The sequence below is a fragment of the Saimiri boliviensis genome, chromosome 7 (genome assembly GCF_048565385.1).
Source record: "Saimiri boliviensis isolate mSaiBol1 chromosome 7, mSaiBol1.pri, whole genome shotgun sequence".
Lineage (NCBI taxonomy): Eukaryota > Metazoa > Chordata > Mammalia > Primates > Cebidae > Saimiri > Saimiri boliviensis.
The window spans coordinates 40,000,966-40,015,888 of NC_133455.1; the positions used below are offsets into that span (position 1 = coordinate 40,000,966).

Sequence of the window (14,923 nt, forward strand, 5' to 3'; positions counted from 1 at the left end):
TCCCTGAGGCACTCATTCTAAACTCATCATACTGTTATTTTAAATGATTGATGGGTTTTAATGAACTTTTTTGAGACGGAACGTTTTAATGAACTTTTTTTCGCTCTTGTTACCCAGGCTGGAGTGCAATGGCGCGATCTCGGCTCACCGCAACTTCCGCCTCCTGGGTTCAGGCAATTCTCCTGCCTCAGCCTCCTGAGTAGCTGGGATTACAGGCACGCGCCACCATGCCCAGCTGATTTTTTGTATTTTTAGTAAAGACGGGGTTTTACCATGTTGACCAGGACAGTCTCGTCTCGATCTCTTGACCTTGTGATCCACCCGCCTCGGCCTCCCGAAGTGCTGGGATTACAGGCATGAGCCACCACCCCCAGCCCACTTTTTTTTTTCTTAATCTGCCAATCCCAGTGCAGGTTAGCATTCCCAGAGTTAGCATGCTAAGAATTTTTAGAAATGACTGTTGAAATACAAAGCAGACAAACTATAAGGTATGGGTATAAAAATTAAAGAGGCTTGCCAGAATTAATAGGGTAGAAGACATCTACTTAGTGATAAATATTTATGTCTCAGAGGCATTAGGCAAAGGTTTAATATCATCTGTTTGAGAAGATGAGGAATTATACGTATTTTAGAAAGATTTATTTTTATTAGAAATGTTCCAAAATTTAAGTTTTATTTAAAGACTAAAGTCCTAATCACATGGAAAATTCACTTTCTTTTTTTTGGAGATAGAGACTTGCTCTGTTGTCTAGGTTGGAGTGCAGTGATATGGTCTCGGCTCATTGCAGCCTCCACTTTATGAGTTCAAGCAATTTTCCTGCTTTAGCCTCCCAAGCAGCTGGGATTACAGGTGCCCGTCACCACGCCCGGCTAGTTTTTTTGTATTTTTAGTAGAGATGGGGTTTCACCATGTTGGTCAGGCTGGTTTCAAACTCCTGACCTTGCAACCCACCCGCCTCGGCCTCCCAAAGTGCTAGGATTACAGGTGTGAGCCACCATACTCGGCCTATGTGGAATATTTCTATAATGAATTGTATATTACTGATTTTTAAAATTTCTCATTAGGAATGAATCATTTATTTCTGGGGTATTAACCTGGTAATACTTGGAAGTTTTAAGAAGGTGTGGCATACCTCAGTGTGATCATTGGCTTTCTGGCACTCTTAGGTATCTGGAGCCCAAAACTGAAGTGGAGGCAATAGTCAAAAAGCTAAAGTTGTGAAGATTAAATTGTGTAATAGGGATGTAGCTTTTGTGAGGAACACATTTTAATTTGCTTTCTAGTCACTAGCAGAAGTTGAGGCACAAAAGAGAAATGACAGGCTAAACATTAGGGGTACATGTACTGTTGCACTAAAGGCAAATCTAGTAGTGTTGTACAACAGTGGGTAGGAGATCTAAGAATGCCAACAGATGGTTTTGAAGAAAAAGAGAAAAATAGCAGCTAGACTAACATCCTGACTGGGAACATTCATTCATTCAGAAGACAGTGCTGAGTACCAAATATCTCCAGTGGTATCACTGTATTCTGATGTCCAGAGGCACAACCTCAATATTACCCTTTGCTCATTTCAGGAGTTTCATAGGAAATTATTGCATTTATTCACCTTTTGTGCCCCTGGCCTTCACTCTGGCTCTGTGATCAGAACACACCTAGAAGCCTTCTGTTTTCTAAACGAAACATGACTATGTTTCATAGTGTTTCTTGCACCTTTGTTTATGCTCCATTTGCTTAGAATGCTTTTCTTTTATCTGGCCCGTGAACTCCTATTAATTCTTTAGTAACTAATTCCAGTGACTGATACACACACACACACACACACACACACACACACACACACACACACAAAATATGCAGCTGCAATGAGGATGGAGATGAGACACATATATAATATGTATTTTTGTAAAGTATTAACTGCTGCCACAGGTGGAGTTGGATACTTCTCCTGTGTTCCCATAATTCTTTATATATAATTATATTATATAGCATTGTCTGGTAATATTTGTCTGCATATCAGAATGTCTAATAATCAGCCTTGATTCTGTCACACATAATGTGCACAAATAATAAATGAGGATGTACATTTTTTTTTTTGCATCAGCACTCAAGGAACAGAGGTTTTTTATTTATTTATTTTTAGTTTTTACATGCTCAGAGTACTGATTGCTTAGCTCATTTTTCTCTCTTGGGAGATTTTATAATATATAAGCTATTAGAGATTTTGTTTTGTGTGTGTGTGTGTGTGTGTGTGTGTGTGTGTGTGTGCCAGTTTTTGCACTGCCAGTTTCATTCATATTTCAGTAAATATGCAATTTAGAAAAATATGGTATGTTTAAAGTACCATCTGTGGCCATTATGGAAATATGGATGAAAAAATTCCAATATACTGACTATTATAGTGAGTATAGGAACTTGACAAGCTGGTGAGAATGCTCCTGGAGGGAAAAAGCAGTATACCCAAAGGCACAGAAATTTGATGGTATGCTCAGGGAAACACAGATATTTAGTATTGTTGAAGTATGGTGAGGGGGTGTCTGGAGAACAGACTGCATAGGTTGTTGGGGAATGGTTATGCAGAACCTTGTATGCCATGTTGATGATAAAGGTTGGTGAAGGATATTGAAAAATCTATTTTAGAAAGATTCCTCTGGCAGACCTGTGGAAGATTAATTAGGGAGAGGGAAGACTGGATATAGAACACTGTTTCTAATGTTACTGTAGTTATCTGGATAAGAAATATTGAGTGTCTGAACATGAGCAGTTGCAACGAGGATGGAGATGAGAAGATGGAAAGGAGAAATGTTTATGCTTAGTGTTTTATTAGAAATGAGTCAAAGGGAGGGTAGTTTAGCCAAATTTTTAGGTTTCTAGTTCAGATGAAAGGTAGGTGTTGGTGAGAAAAGGAGGTTTGGGAAATGAGTCTTCCATTTGTTGTATTTGAGATGCCTGTGGGATGCAGGTAGAGATACATGTTGTTAAAGATCCAGAAGAGTTCTGGAGCGACTTCTTGTCTAGATAGATGGACTTGGGAGTCATCAGCACGTCAGTGAGACCATTGCATTATTATATACCTGGAGAATACTGAGTCAGAAGAGGAGGAGGTCAATGAGAGAGCCTTGGGGAACAGTGATCCCTAAAGGGAATTGTATTTATTTCTTATAGAAAGAAGAAAGGATGGCCATTCTTATATGTACCAAGCTGTACATTCTCATAAAACAAAATTTACTTTCCATAGAACCTTCAAAGTTATAATGTATTTTTTTGTTGCTTACAGTGCAGAAATGCATTGATGCACCAGTGCCACACACATTTCATTTTATTTTTATATCCGTAATAGAGGGAAATTTTAGAATTGTGCTGTGTTTGATGGAAGTAAAGCAAGTTTATTTCTTGATACCTTTAATTAGCAGAATTGTATGTGTAATAACTTTATCATATTTTTAATAATTACTATTTTATCTTTGATTTAATGACTGACCATAGATACTCTTCAGCATATGAAATACTCATGCAGAATAGATTGCATGAGGATATTCTTGTGTATTAGGGTGAAAAATGGGCTGATTATGTTTTCAGAATTAATATCCAGTAATATTTTTTTAAAGTCAAGATTTTGGAGTAAGGCTTCTTCAAAACCCTTGATATGGTGTGTTTGTGTATATGTGTGTGTGTGCATGTATGCATATGTATGTGATGTATGTGTGTAAAGTGCGGGGAAACTACTATCCATAAACACTTTGGAATGCAAATAATTTCAAGAGTAATTCAAAGTTGAGAGTTTTCTATTTATATTGGATTGATGGTACTGAAGTATTATGTTTTATGAATACACATACACACACACACACACACAGACACACACAGACAGACACACACACACACACATTTTTTGATACAGAGTTTTGCTCTTGTTGCCCAGGCTGGAGTTCAGTGGCGCTGTCTCGGCTCACTGCAACCTCCGCCTCCCAGGTTCAAGTGATTCTAGTGCTTCAGCCTCCTGAGTACCTGGGATTACGGGTGTGTGCCACCACACCTGGCGGATTTTTTTATTTTTAGTAGAGATGGGGTTTTGCCCTGTTGGCCAGGCTAATCTCGAACTGCTGACCTCAAGTGATCTGCCCACCTCAGCCTCCGAAAGTGCTGGGATTATAGGCGTGAACCACCACACCTGGAGGTATTATGTAACAGTTTGAATACTACTGACAATTTGATGGATACAGAAGTTGAGTAAGTAATATTTTATAGGACCAACAGACAATTGGAGAGAAGGCTGTGATTTATTTCATTTGGTAATTTACTTTGCAATCAGGTACCCTACAATATAAACTTAAGTGCCATCTGGTTAATCATTAATTCAGTTTCATTCATGAAGGTATTTTTTTAAATATGTATATGTTCTGCCTTCTCAGTTTTTTGAAGGCCAAGACTGTATTTTTATCATTTCTATCTTGTAGAGAACAGTGATAACACTTGAAATTATAGTCAATAAGTATTTTTTGAATAAAGTCACTAAAAAGTTAGATAAAAGGGCTTCTTTTAAGGCAGTGATTTATAAGCATGAGTCAATGAGTTTAAGAAATAGTATAGCATTTCAGAACATGGGATTTGTCTAGCAGGCTTGTGCATCTTTTGGTTTAATTAGGTTTGTGATCCTAGGAAAGTAGCATAACTTTTCTGAGGTTTAATTTCCTCTTCTGTAAAATGGAGATAATAATACTAAGAAAGTATTGAGAGATTTAAATGAGGTTGTAACACATAGTATAGAATCTACAAATAGTCATTATTGTTACTTATTCTGTCCTGTAACTAACAGCTGTCTATACCTGTGCTTCTCAGATATTTTTGATAGCAACCACTTAAGAACTATACTTTTTACTGTAATCACTCAAAACAGAAGTTAACAAAACATTATTTATCCTTAATACATATGATAAACTCTAATATATTTTGTTGTAGAGAATTATTTTTTAAAAGTTTTGGCTGGGCGTGGTGGCTCACACCTGTAATCCCAACACTTTGGAAGACTTAGGTGGGTGGATCACCTGAGGAGGTCAGGAGTTTGAGACAAGCCTAGCCAACATGGTGAAACCCCGTCTCTACTAAAAATACAAAAAAAAAAATTAGCTGAGCATGGTGGTGTGCACCTGTAATCCCAGCTACTCGAGGGGCTGAGGCAGAGAGAATCGCTTGTATCTGGGAGGCAGAGGTTACAGTGAGCCAAGATTGTGCCATTACACTCCAGCCTGGGTGTGTCCAGCAAGACTCTGTCTCAAAAAAAAAAAAAAAAAAAAAAAGTTGTAACCCAGTAAGTTGATTTTATGATTCATTAATGAATTGGAACCTAAAACTTGTAAAACATGGATCTTTATCAGCATTTTTAACATGGTACTCTAGTTGACAGTTTTAACCATATAGTAATTCTGGGATTTGTTGTATAGTTATATATTTTTAAAATATTTTATGGGGCTACACACTAATTTTAGGCCTTTACTGTGTTAGCCTTAGGTTAGCAAAGAAATTTACTGACTAGAATAATTGTCTGTTGTTGTTGATATCTGAGCTTTGTGGTGATTATGAATTACTTTTCTCCCCTCAGTGATTCATCATCATCATCTTTTTTTTTTTTTGTTAGCATTCCTGTGAGATAGATTGGAACAGATATTATTTTACTAATGGGGCTATCTAGTGAATGGAAGGATATGATGGCAAGTGTTCTCAACTAATCTATATTAAAACTAGCTTTTCAGATTAGACTTGGGTACTCCAGCTATTACTTTATCTAATTTAAAAGATGGTTGTAAGGGCTTTCTTTGCATTTTGTAGACTTCAACTAGAATAGACAGTGAAGTATCTTTGCATGATATTAGAATTTGGGATTAATACCATAAGATATAATTTACCTAATGGAACCATTGGTATGATTAAGATATTTGATGATATTTCATAATATGCAAATTGTTATTTCAGAATATTAAATACTATTTTGAAACTGTTTTCTGCCTTTTTCTATAGGGTTTCATATGTCCCCAGTGTATGAAATCTCTTGGATCTGCTGATGAACTTTTCAAACATTACGAAGCTGTTCATGATGCTGGTAATGATTCAGGTCATGGAGGAGAGTCTAATCTTGCTTTGAAGCGGTACAGTATGATAATTTTGAAGTATAATGTTACGGAATATGCCTGTGATATCATTGTTTAATCATAATTAATTAGTTGATCAAAATAGTAATTTTTATATTATTTAATTTAAATCTGTCCTCATTGAGCATATCGTTCCTCAATTATTGTTAAAAACTATTCAATCCATGACCAGTAACTGGTTATACCAGTGGTATGTAGGTTATGTTTTATACAATATGGTATATAGGTTATGTTTTTAATGAAGATTTTGAGTTAGCAAAAGAAGGTTAAATTGTATTTAGTATATTCTATATAATATAAAACGATACAATTTGCTGACATGACTTTATAGTAAGTTGTTAAAATGATGAATTTAGCCAACAATGAAAATTTAATTTTTAATTTAAAATTTAAAAAGTTTCATTTATAATCACCAGTATAGCAATAGGCACATGTATACATTGTGCTTCTTGGTAATTTGTCTTGGCTATTTTAAGAAGTAAAAGTAAACTAAAATATAACTGCTTAGAATTGCACTCAGCAATATAACTTTGCATTTATTTTGCCATTGGAGAGAACTCATGTCTTTTATCCCCACTGAGAGCATAAACAGTTCACTTCATTATAATTATAAAAAAGTATTTTTATGCTTTCCTTAAAAAACCTTACTGGTTGATTAATTTGCTATGACACAAAGAATACTACATAAAAGAAAATATAATAATCACATCAACTTTGTAGGATTATGAAACATGGTCATTTTAATGTATTAAAATATGTGGGAAAACCAGTGCTTTTGGGAAGAATGGATCTTCCATTTTAATATGACTGTTAATGCTCTCAGGTATTTTTATGTGTGAATTAATAATTTCAGCTACTATTTTGTCATTTGTTAGGAAATGGATTAAAAATGTGTGGTTATATTAGATTATATTATAAATGTTTTTATATTTTATTTCAATTTAATAGAGTTGCATTTCAACTATGAATTAGTCCATGTCCAATATATGAACTTTTAACATAAAAGCATCCATGGTCTACCCTTGTTCTTAACTTTTAACTTAGTGTTTTAGATCATTGAAGCCTGACTTCTGCCCTATCATTCTCTGGCAATGGCTCTTTCAAAGGCCAACAGTAACCTGTATTATTTTCAGTTCTTATTTTGCTTGACCTCTGTTTTGGTTATCTATTACTGTCTGACAATCTACCGAAAGAGCAAAGTGGTTTAAAACTATAACAATTTATTAATTCTCATGATTCTTTGAATTGACTGAATGGTTCTTCTGCTTTAAGTGAGGTAGACTGGGGTTGTAGGAAGACCAGAAGTTTCTAAATAGCCTCACATTCATGGCTGGAAGTTGGTGTTGGATGCCAGCTGGGAGCTTATCTGGGACTTTATGTCAGAGGCTTCAGTTCTCTTTCATGTGGGCCTCTTTATGTGACTGCTTGGACTTCCTCACAGACTGGTAGTTTGTTCCAAGGTAGTATGCTCCAAGAGGAAAGAAGCAGAAGTTGCCAGTCTTCTTTAGGCTTGAGTCAAAAATGTCAAGAGCATCACTTCCGCCATTCTACTGGATGAAGTAGTCATACTGCCAGGTCAGATTCGTGAGGCCTGAAGGTGAACTTTGTCTTTCAGTGGATTAGTGGATTTTGTGTATAGGAAAGGAAGAATTTGATTGTAGTCATGTCTGTAGACTCTACAACAACCACTGCAAAATTTGGCTCTGCCAGCTCTCCTTCCTTCTGGTCTTCTGAGATTACATACTATTGTGATAATTTTTTCTTGATCTGTTTTGTAAGCTCCTCTTCCTCTATGTGATCTACCTGGGGTAATATCTACATCCATAACTTCCTCCTAAACCACATTTCCAACCTGGAATTACCTCTCAATTTGCTTATTAGGTATATTCCCTCTGATGTTCCCCAAGCACCTCATTACTGACATTTAGAAAACAGAGTTTATCCCATTTTCTTTTAAACCTACGGTTTGTCTTCTATTACTTCTTCTGGTGAATGGCAGCATTATCTGTCGACCTAGTTATTAAAGCCAGTAAAGTAGGTGTGCTCATTTTTACACATCTGCTCCTGCTCCCCTCATCTGATCTGTCATAAAGTTTAGTTAATTGTTTTCTTAACAGCATACATTCTTTCATATTTTTACTGTTGTAGTTTATTTTAGACCTTAAATCTTACTCAAATTTTTTTTTTTTAAATTTATTTATAGTTGGCTCTCTGTCTTTAGTCTTGTAGTCTTCCAATTAATTCTCCATATGGCTGCCAGAATAATATTCTTTTTTCTTTTTTTTTAGAGATAGGATCTTGCTCTGTTTTCCAGGCTGGTTCAGTTATGGCTTATTGTAGTCCCCAACTCCTGGGTTCAAGTGATCCTACTGCCTCAGCCTCCCAAGTAATTGGGACTACAGGTGTGGACCAACATGCCTGGCTAATTTTTACTTTCATTTATTTATTTTTTGAGACAGGGCCTCGCTATGCTGTCCAGGAACCTCAAGAAGTCCTCAAGGAATTCTCCCAGCTTAACCTGCCAAAGTGTTAGGATTGCAGGCCTGAGTCACTGTGCCCGGCCAGAATAATATTCTTAAAATGCAAATTTAATTGGTGTTACTCTAAGTAATAATTTTTACTGGCTTCTCTTTGCTTATGGAATAGTTACTGCATGCGTTTCCATTTTTATCTTACTGTGTCTTCGTCTTCTACACCTCTCTTGTTTCTATTACATTCTACTCTATAACACTTTGGATGACATGTGACTATAAGCTGCATATGACTCAGGTGGTAATGAAACCTTTTTGCTTTAAAGCCCTCTGTTCAACAGTTTACATGGGAATTTCCTCAACATCAATCAAATATTTGAAGCTTGATGCATTAGTCGGTTTTTTTAAGACTAGATTTTTAAATGTATGCATGTAGATGATATATACGTAGTACAAAATTCAAATGGTTCAAAAAAGTTTGTGGTGAAAATTGAGCTCTTGCCACCCCTTATTCCCTAGCCTCTTTTTTTCATCAATTTCTTATGTATTCTTCTGGAGATATTCTATGCTTATATATTCATATGCTTATATCTATGTATATATAAATAAATATATAAATATCTGTAATTACATAAAAGATAGCAGTTCTGCATTGTTCTATACCTTTTGTTTCTCTCTATATCTTATGGATTCTTCCATATCAGTGTAGATAGAGCTATCTTATTCTTTTTAATGATAGCATGGAATTTTATCATTCTTTGGTTGATGACTATTTAGGTTACTTCTAGTGTTTTGTATATGACATCATATAAGTTCTTGTGGAGATACCGTTTGCGCATGTTTGGGTATATCTGTAAGATGAATTTCAATCCAGCAAGGGAAGATACGTTCCTGACATCCAGAATAGTTCTTTATAAAGGTGTTTTCTCATAAAAATCTTTCTCCTGCAACAGGGCCTAGAATGGTCAGTTCACGATTCTTTGTCAGTCTGACTCTTAGGTGAGGGAAACAGAATGTGAGAAGCTTCTCAGAAAAGAGCATGTCAGACCCAAAGGAATAGAAATAAGCCAATTTGTGTGTGTGTGTGTGTGTGTGTGTGTGTGTGAGTGTGTGTGTATGTATGTATTCCCCTCCCCCATTTTACAGAGCTTTTTCTTTTTTCTTTTTTTTAAGGTAGAACCTATAATTTTATTTAGATCTTTATTAAACTGTTGGAATTGAGAAGCAGACAAATGTAATAAATCTTCAAAAATAGATCCTGAAAGGCGCTTTCTGCTTAGAGCAAGCAGTTGTGGAATAAGCATGTAAATAAGCTGGCTTCTCTGTACCACACCAGCCAAGTCAGTTTTCTCCATGGCCAGCCACACCAGCTTGGCCCTTCCTTCTGTTAACACCAGCCAGATCACCTATAGGTCTCACCCAAGGTTTTTCTGTAGGACAACTTGGCCTACCTGAGAATGCTGGAAACATGTTGTTAAAGGAATCATGGTGTTGAGAGAGAAAAAAAAATCTTTTAAAAGCTGCCATCTGAGGTGATGGCTTCTCTGTACTACACCATACCCCACAATACAATAAATAAGCAATTAGAAAATGTTCAAGTATGAAGGGATTTCCTCCTCCCTGCCAAAAGCACTGCTCTCTGAAGGAAGCTGACTTCTCTATAGCTACACCAGCTGTTCAGAATGCTCATTGGACCTGGTTTTGAAAATAAAGTTAAAACCCTGGGAGGAGTTTTTGTACAGTGTGAAGTACTGAGGCTTTCTTATAAAGAAAAAAAAAGTTATCTAGTATCTAAGTGTGCAACCTACAGACCCTCAGGTACTACCCTGTGACTCCTCTGTATTGTTTCACAAAGGTGCCAAGTGCCTGTTTTACTAGAGCTAGGAGTTGATGAGGTTTGTTTAGTGCTGAAACAGTGCATAGGATTGGTTTACTAAATTAAAACCTTACTATGTATGTTCTCCAAAAGACAGCTGAAAGTCGAGAGATTTTGATTTGGTGCTGTTAAAGAGGTGGCAATTAAGAGCATAAACACCAGGGAGATGGTTTAATAGTAACTGTCTTTTTTTGATATCAGGCTACAGCTCCAACTGGGAACTTGCATTGCATGCAAGATTGATCAGATAGGGAACATTCCCTGTCAAAAAGGGACATAATTAGAAATGGATCAAGTTACAGGGAAGATAAGGGGAAGGCTTCACATTCATAATAGAGCTCAAGACATTACAAATTCATGCTGACAGTGCTGTGGCATTGCCAGACAGAGGCTGTAAGTGGAACTACAAGTACTTTATGTGCACATTACAAGGACATTTTCAGCATCTGGTGGGAAAGTCAATGCAATTGGGACTTTGGAGCATTGGGTCATAGGTCACAAAGGTTCAATTTCAAAGCATTATTTACTGCAATGTTGTTTCTAGGCAGTTACATGGATCACCTATGCTCACTAAATTCATTACAATGGTGAATAAAATAGGGACAGAATACCAAGCCCTACTTACAGTCCCCCACAAAAGCTAAAATTCATGTCATTGATTAGAGTGACTGCAACTTCTCAGGAGCTAAAAGAGGACAGGAAAATTTAGGAAGGAAGGCCCTTTCCCTCAGAGCTTGAAGGCTTCTCTGTAGCCTGTGCCAACAAGTATGCAGAAAAGAGGCTAAGACTTAATATTTAGCTTTTTGGGCACTTCCCATGGGAAGCTGTTCTACCAAAGTGGCCGTAGGCTGCAGTCCTCTGATAAATTGGCTTCCTCAGATCCAGATCCCTGACAATGACCCTAGGGTAGAGATTGAAATTCTTCTTCACAATCTCTAATAGTTTTCTCTCACTCTTCTGAGAGGTACCATAATGGAAAATGGAGATAGATAATGGGTAACAAACTCCAGTAGCATAAGAGACCTGAACAAGAACCCTCCTGCACAGACCTCCTTTAACAAGGGATTTTGCTACCCAATGACTAGCATAAGCAGCTGAATGTTGACCTTAATATAATCCTTTCCTAAAAAGTCACCTCTTCCATGAGTACCGTAACCACCATTAAGTGTCCACAATGGTTTTTCCATTCAGTCAAACAAAGCAAGATCACCCTGAGGCCCACCGATAACAAATCTGCCACTTGGCTGTAGGTGGTAGATTGTATCCTGTCAAGGTATTTTTCAGGCACAATGGCTTTGATGACTTTCTCCTTTAGGGCATTCCTCATTTTCATCAAGACAAACCTCTTCATCATGCTGAACAGATACAGCAATTGTGTGGACTCTGATGGGAAGCATAGTACCTTGATCCTGCATATACTACACAGTAACTTGAGGTTTTAGAATCAGGGCGTAACCAAGGCAAAATGCCATTATGGCATAGTTCTGCCAGTTCGGCTTTAAGTTTGTATTCCATGACTGGTTAAAGGCATGCATAGACTCCTCAGTTTCATCAGTGGCATAGCCAAACATCAAGCCCTGGTCTCTAGGACCAATGTCTTCTTCATTTCTGTCAAGATGAACACCTTGAGCAATTAACTGGTGACTTGCCCCAAGGCTACCAGCACATTACAAGTCTTGTAATCAAACCCTTTGGAAGAATCATCATATCCAGTGTGTTTAATAACCTCACCAACCACTTTCTGGTAGTCAACAGCTCTGGATATAATTGCTCCAGCAAGAAGGATCATTCCAGTTTTAGCAACAGTTTCACAAGCTACTTTGTCGTCAGGATTTTGTTGAAGGTGGACTTCAAGGACAGCCTCACTGATCTGGTCACAGATCTTATATGGGTAGCCTTCCCCCACCCACCCTGAGGTGAAGAGGAACGTGCCCTCCTCCATGAATGCCTTGTGGAAGCTGTTGAGCTCCCGTTCATGTTGGTGTTGGTGGCTGTGAGTGGAAGTGGCATTGAGAAGGAGCAGCGGTGAGGTGGCAGCTACGAAATGCACAAGCAGCATTTTCCTCAGAGTAGAGGGTGGCAAGGAGCGAACCAAGGCTTTTTCTCAGTGTGAAAGAAACAAGCCAATGTTGATAGAGCTAAATGAATGAAAGAGAGAGTGATAAGGCAAGGACTTGATTATGCAGATTTTATAGTCCATGTTAATGAGTTTAGATTTTATGCTAACTACAATAGGAAGCCATTGATGCTTATTGTTAGTAAATTAATGGAAGACGTTTTGCCTCTAGCTCAGGCACTTAACAGTCAGTTATATGATTATTTCCATGAGAAAATGTTTTCCATTTATAAACAATGAGCTTTACCAATAAAGTTGTTTTTCTAAGGGCTTTATATATATATGCCATTATACATAAAATCTTCCATAGTTTTTTTTTTTAATTGAAAAACTATGCTATTACTGTACTGTTACTAGCTATGATTTGTTAAGACCAGGTTGTTAATTAAAGGACATTATTAATTCCTTCCTCCCATTTTTATTTAGAGATGATGTAACACTACTCAGACAAGAGGTCCAAGACCTACAGGCTTCACTTAAGGTGGGAATAAAAATTGTCATACTTGTTTATTTTCAGTGTTTCAGATAATACAGCTTTTTAAATTTACTAATTAAAAATCTTTTTTATTAGGAAGAAAAATGGTACTCTGAAGAATTAAAGAAGGAATTAGAAAAATATCAAGGGCTGCAGCAGCAAGTAATTGCTTTTAAAATACTTAAAGCATGTTTATTATTATTGATGAAAATTAAACTTAATACCTTTTTGCAAGCAGGTGGTGGCCTGATATAAATAATTTCCTAATTTGTTTCTCTGTGTTTAGTAGCCTGCAGTGTATATTCCTTGTAATTCTGTTGAATGCAAACAAATATATGAGGAGCGAAGATGTAATTTTTTTTTTAAAGGTGTTACAATAAAAATCAGTTACTGGATGAGCCCACGTCTGTCATCCCAGCGCTTTGAGAAGCTGAGGTGAGAGGGTTGCTTGAGCCAGGAGTTTGAGACCAGCCTGGGCAACACAGGAAGACCATTGTCTCTACAAAAAATTTAAAAATTAGCTGGGTGTGGCGCCATGTGCCTGTGGTCCCAGCTACTTGAGAGACTGAGATGGGAGGATCACTTGAGCTCTCCATTTAAGCACTGTGGTGAGCTATGATCTTACCACTACACTCCAGCCTAGGCAGCAGAGCAAGACTATGTCCCCGCCCCTCACCCCCCAAAAAAAACCAAGCATCAGGTACCTATATGTTGTTTTTTAAAATACCAGGCTATAGTATTCTAATTTTTTGCAATATGCCTAAATGGTTAAAAAATAATGGGTTCAAACAGTAGTGAATCTCTTCAAAGCATTTAAATTTCTGACAAATTGATAATGACTAAAGTGTCTATTGGTAGGAAAAGAAATATTACTAGCTATAAATAGCTAGTAATATTATTATGTTAGTGAAGACTGAAAACTGGAAAACCTGTTCTATTAACAATGTTAAGTTTTTAAAAAATAAAAAAATATTTATTTGTACATACATGCACACACACACACACACACACACACGTGTTGTATGCCTTTAACTACGTAAAAATAATACATAGAAAAAAACAAAATAATTGTATCAAAAGTGGTTCTCTCTGATAGGATTTTTTTTTATATCTTAGATTTTAAATAGTTTAATGTATTTTCTAAGTAAATAACCTTAGTTATGACTTTTATGCTGAAATTATCTTGACTTTATTCAATTATAGGAAGAATCAAAGATTAATGAAATCTTACCAAATCCATAGTCATCATATGTAAGAATAAAAGTAGTTACCCTTCAGCAATAGTTCTAACATTTTTGTAAAGTAATTAATAATCCCTTTGCACATTGTCTTGGCATATTGTGACTTTCAGTGAGTCTTTTTTGCTTTTTAGTCTTTGCACCAAGAATTGTCAGTTAGACTGAAAAAGACAAAAACAAATAAATAACAAGATAATCAGTCTTATTACTACTCAGCTTCTCTAATTGGTGATTCTGTTAACATTAAAGAGGGTTTTAGTAGTACAAAGTATTTATAGCTTATTTACTTATGTTTTGTGTAGATGCCATTAATAATTAATCATATATAGACTGTATTCTTTTCTGTATCTGACAACAGAGTGGAAATTGTTTACCACATTTGAGATGACTATTTCACATTTAATAGACGTAAATAACTTCTCCACAGTGCAAGTTATAAGTTAACTTGGCAGGAAATTTATCTTTGGGGGAAAATATATTTTAAATACTTATTACTCTTAGCAATCAGTATGTCTTAGTTCAATGTGTAGATAAATAAAAAGTCAGATATACAATGAAATGCCTTATTATAAACCCTTTCAGATGTGTATAATTCTTTAAAAT

The 14,923-nt window shown here is 36.3% G+C and overlaps 1 protein-coding gene and 1 pseudogene across 1 annotated transcript in view; one reads left to right on the forward strand and one right to left on the reverse strand.

Annotated features, from left to right (window-relative positions):
* The window catches only part of EEA1 (early endosome antigen 1), a 155,388-nt gene that overhangs the window by 56,643 nt on the left and 83,822 nt on the right, over window positions 1-14,923 (forward strand). The window contains exons 3-5 of the mRNA XM_039472113.2: window positions 6,014-6,141; window positions 13,034-13,088; window positions 13,179-13,244. Coding sequence (XP_039328047.2) covers window positions 6,014-6,141; window positions 13,034-13,088; window positions 13,179-13,244 — 249 coding nt within the window. The remainder of the gene's footprint in view (window positions 1-6,013; window positions 6,142-13,033; window positions 13,089-13,178; window positions 13,245-14,923) is intronic.
* Window positions 11,279-12,794, reverse strand: LOC141585090 (S-adenosylmethionine synthase pseudogene; annotated as a pseudogene).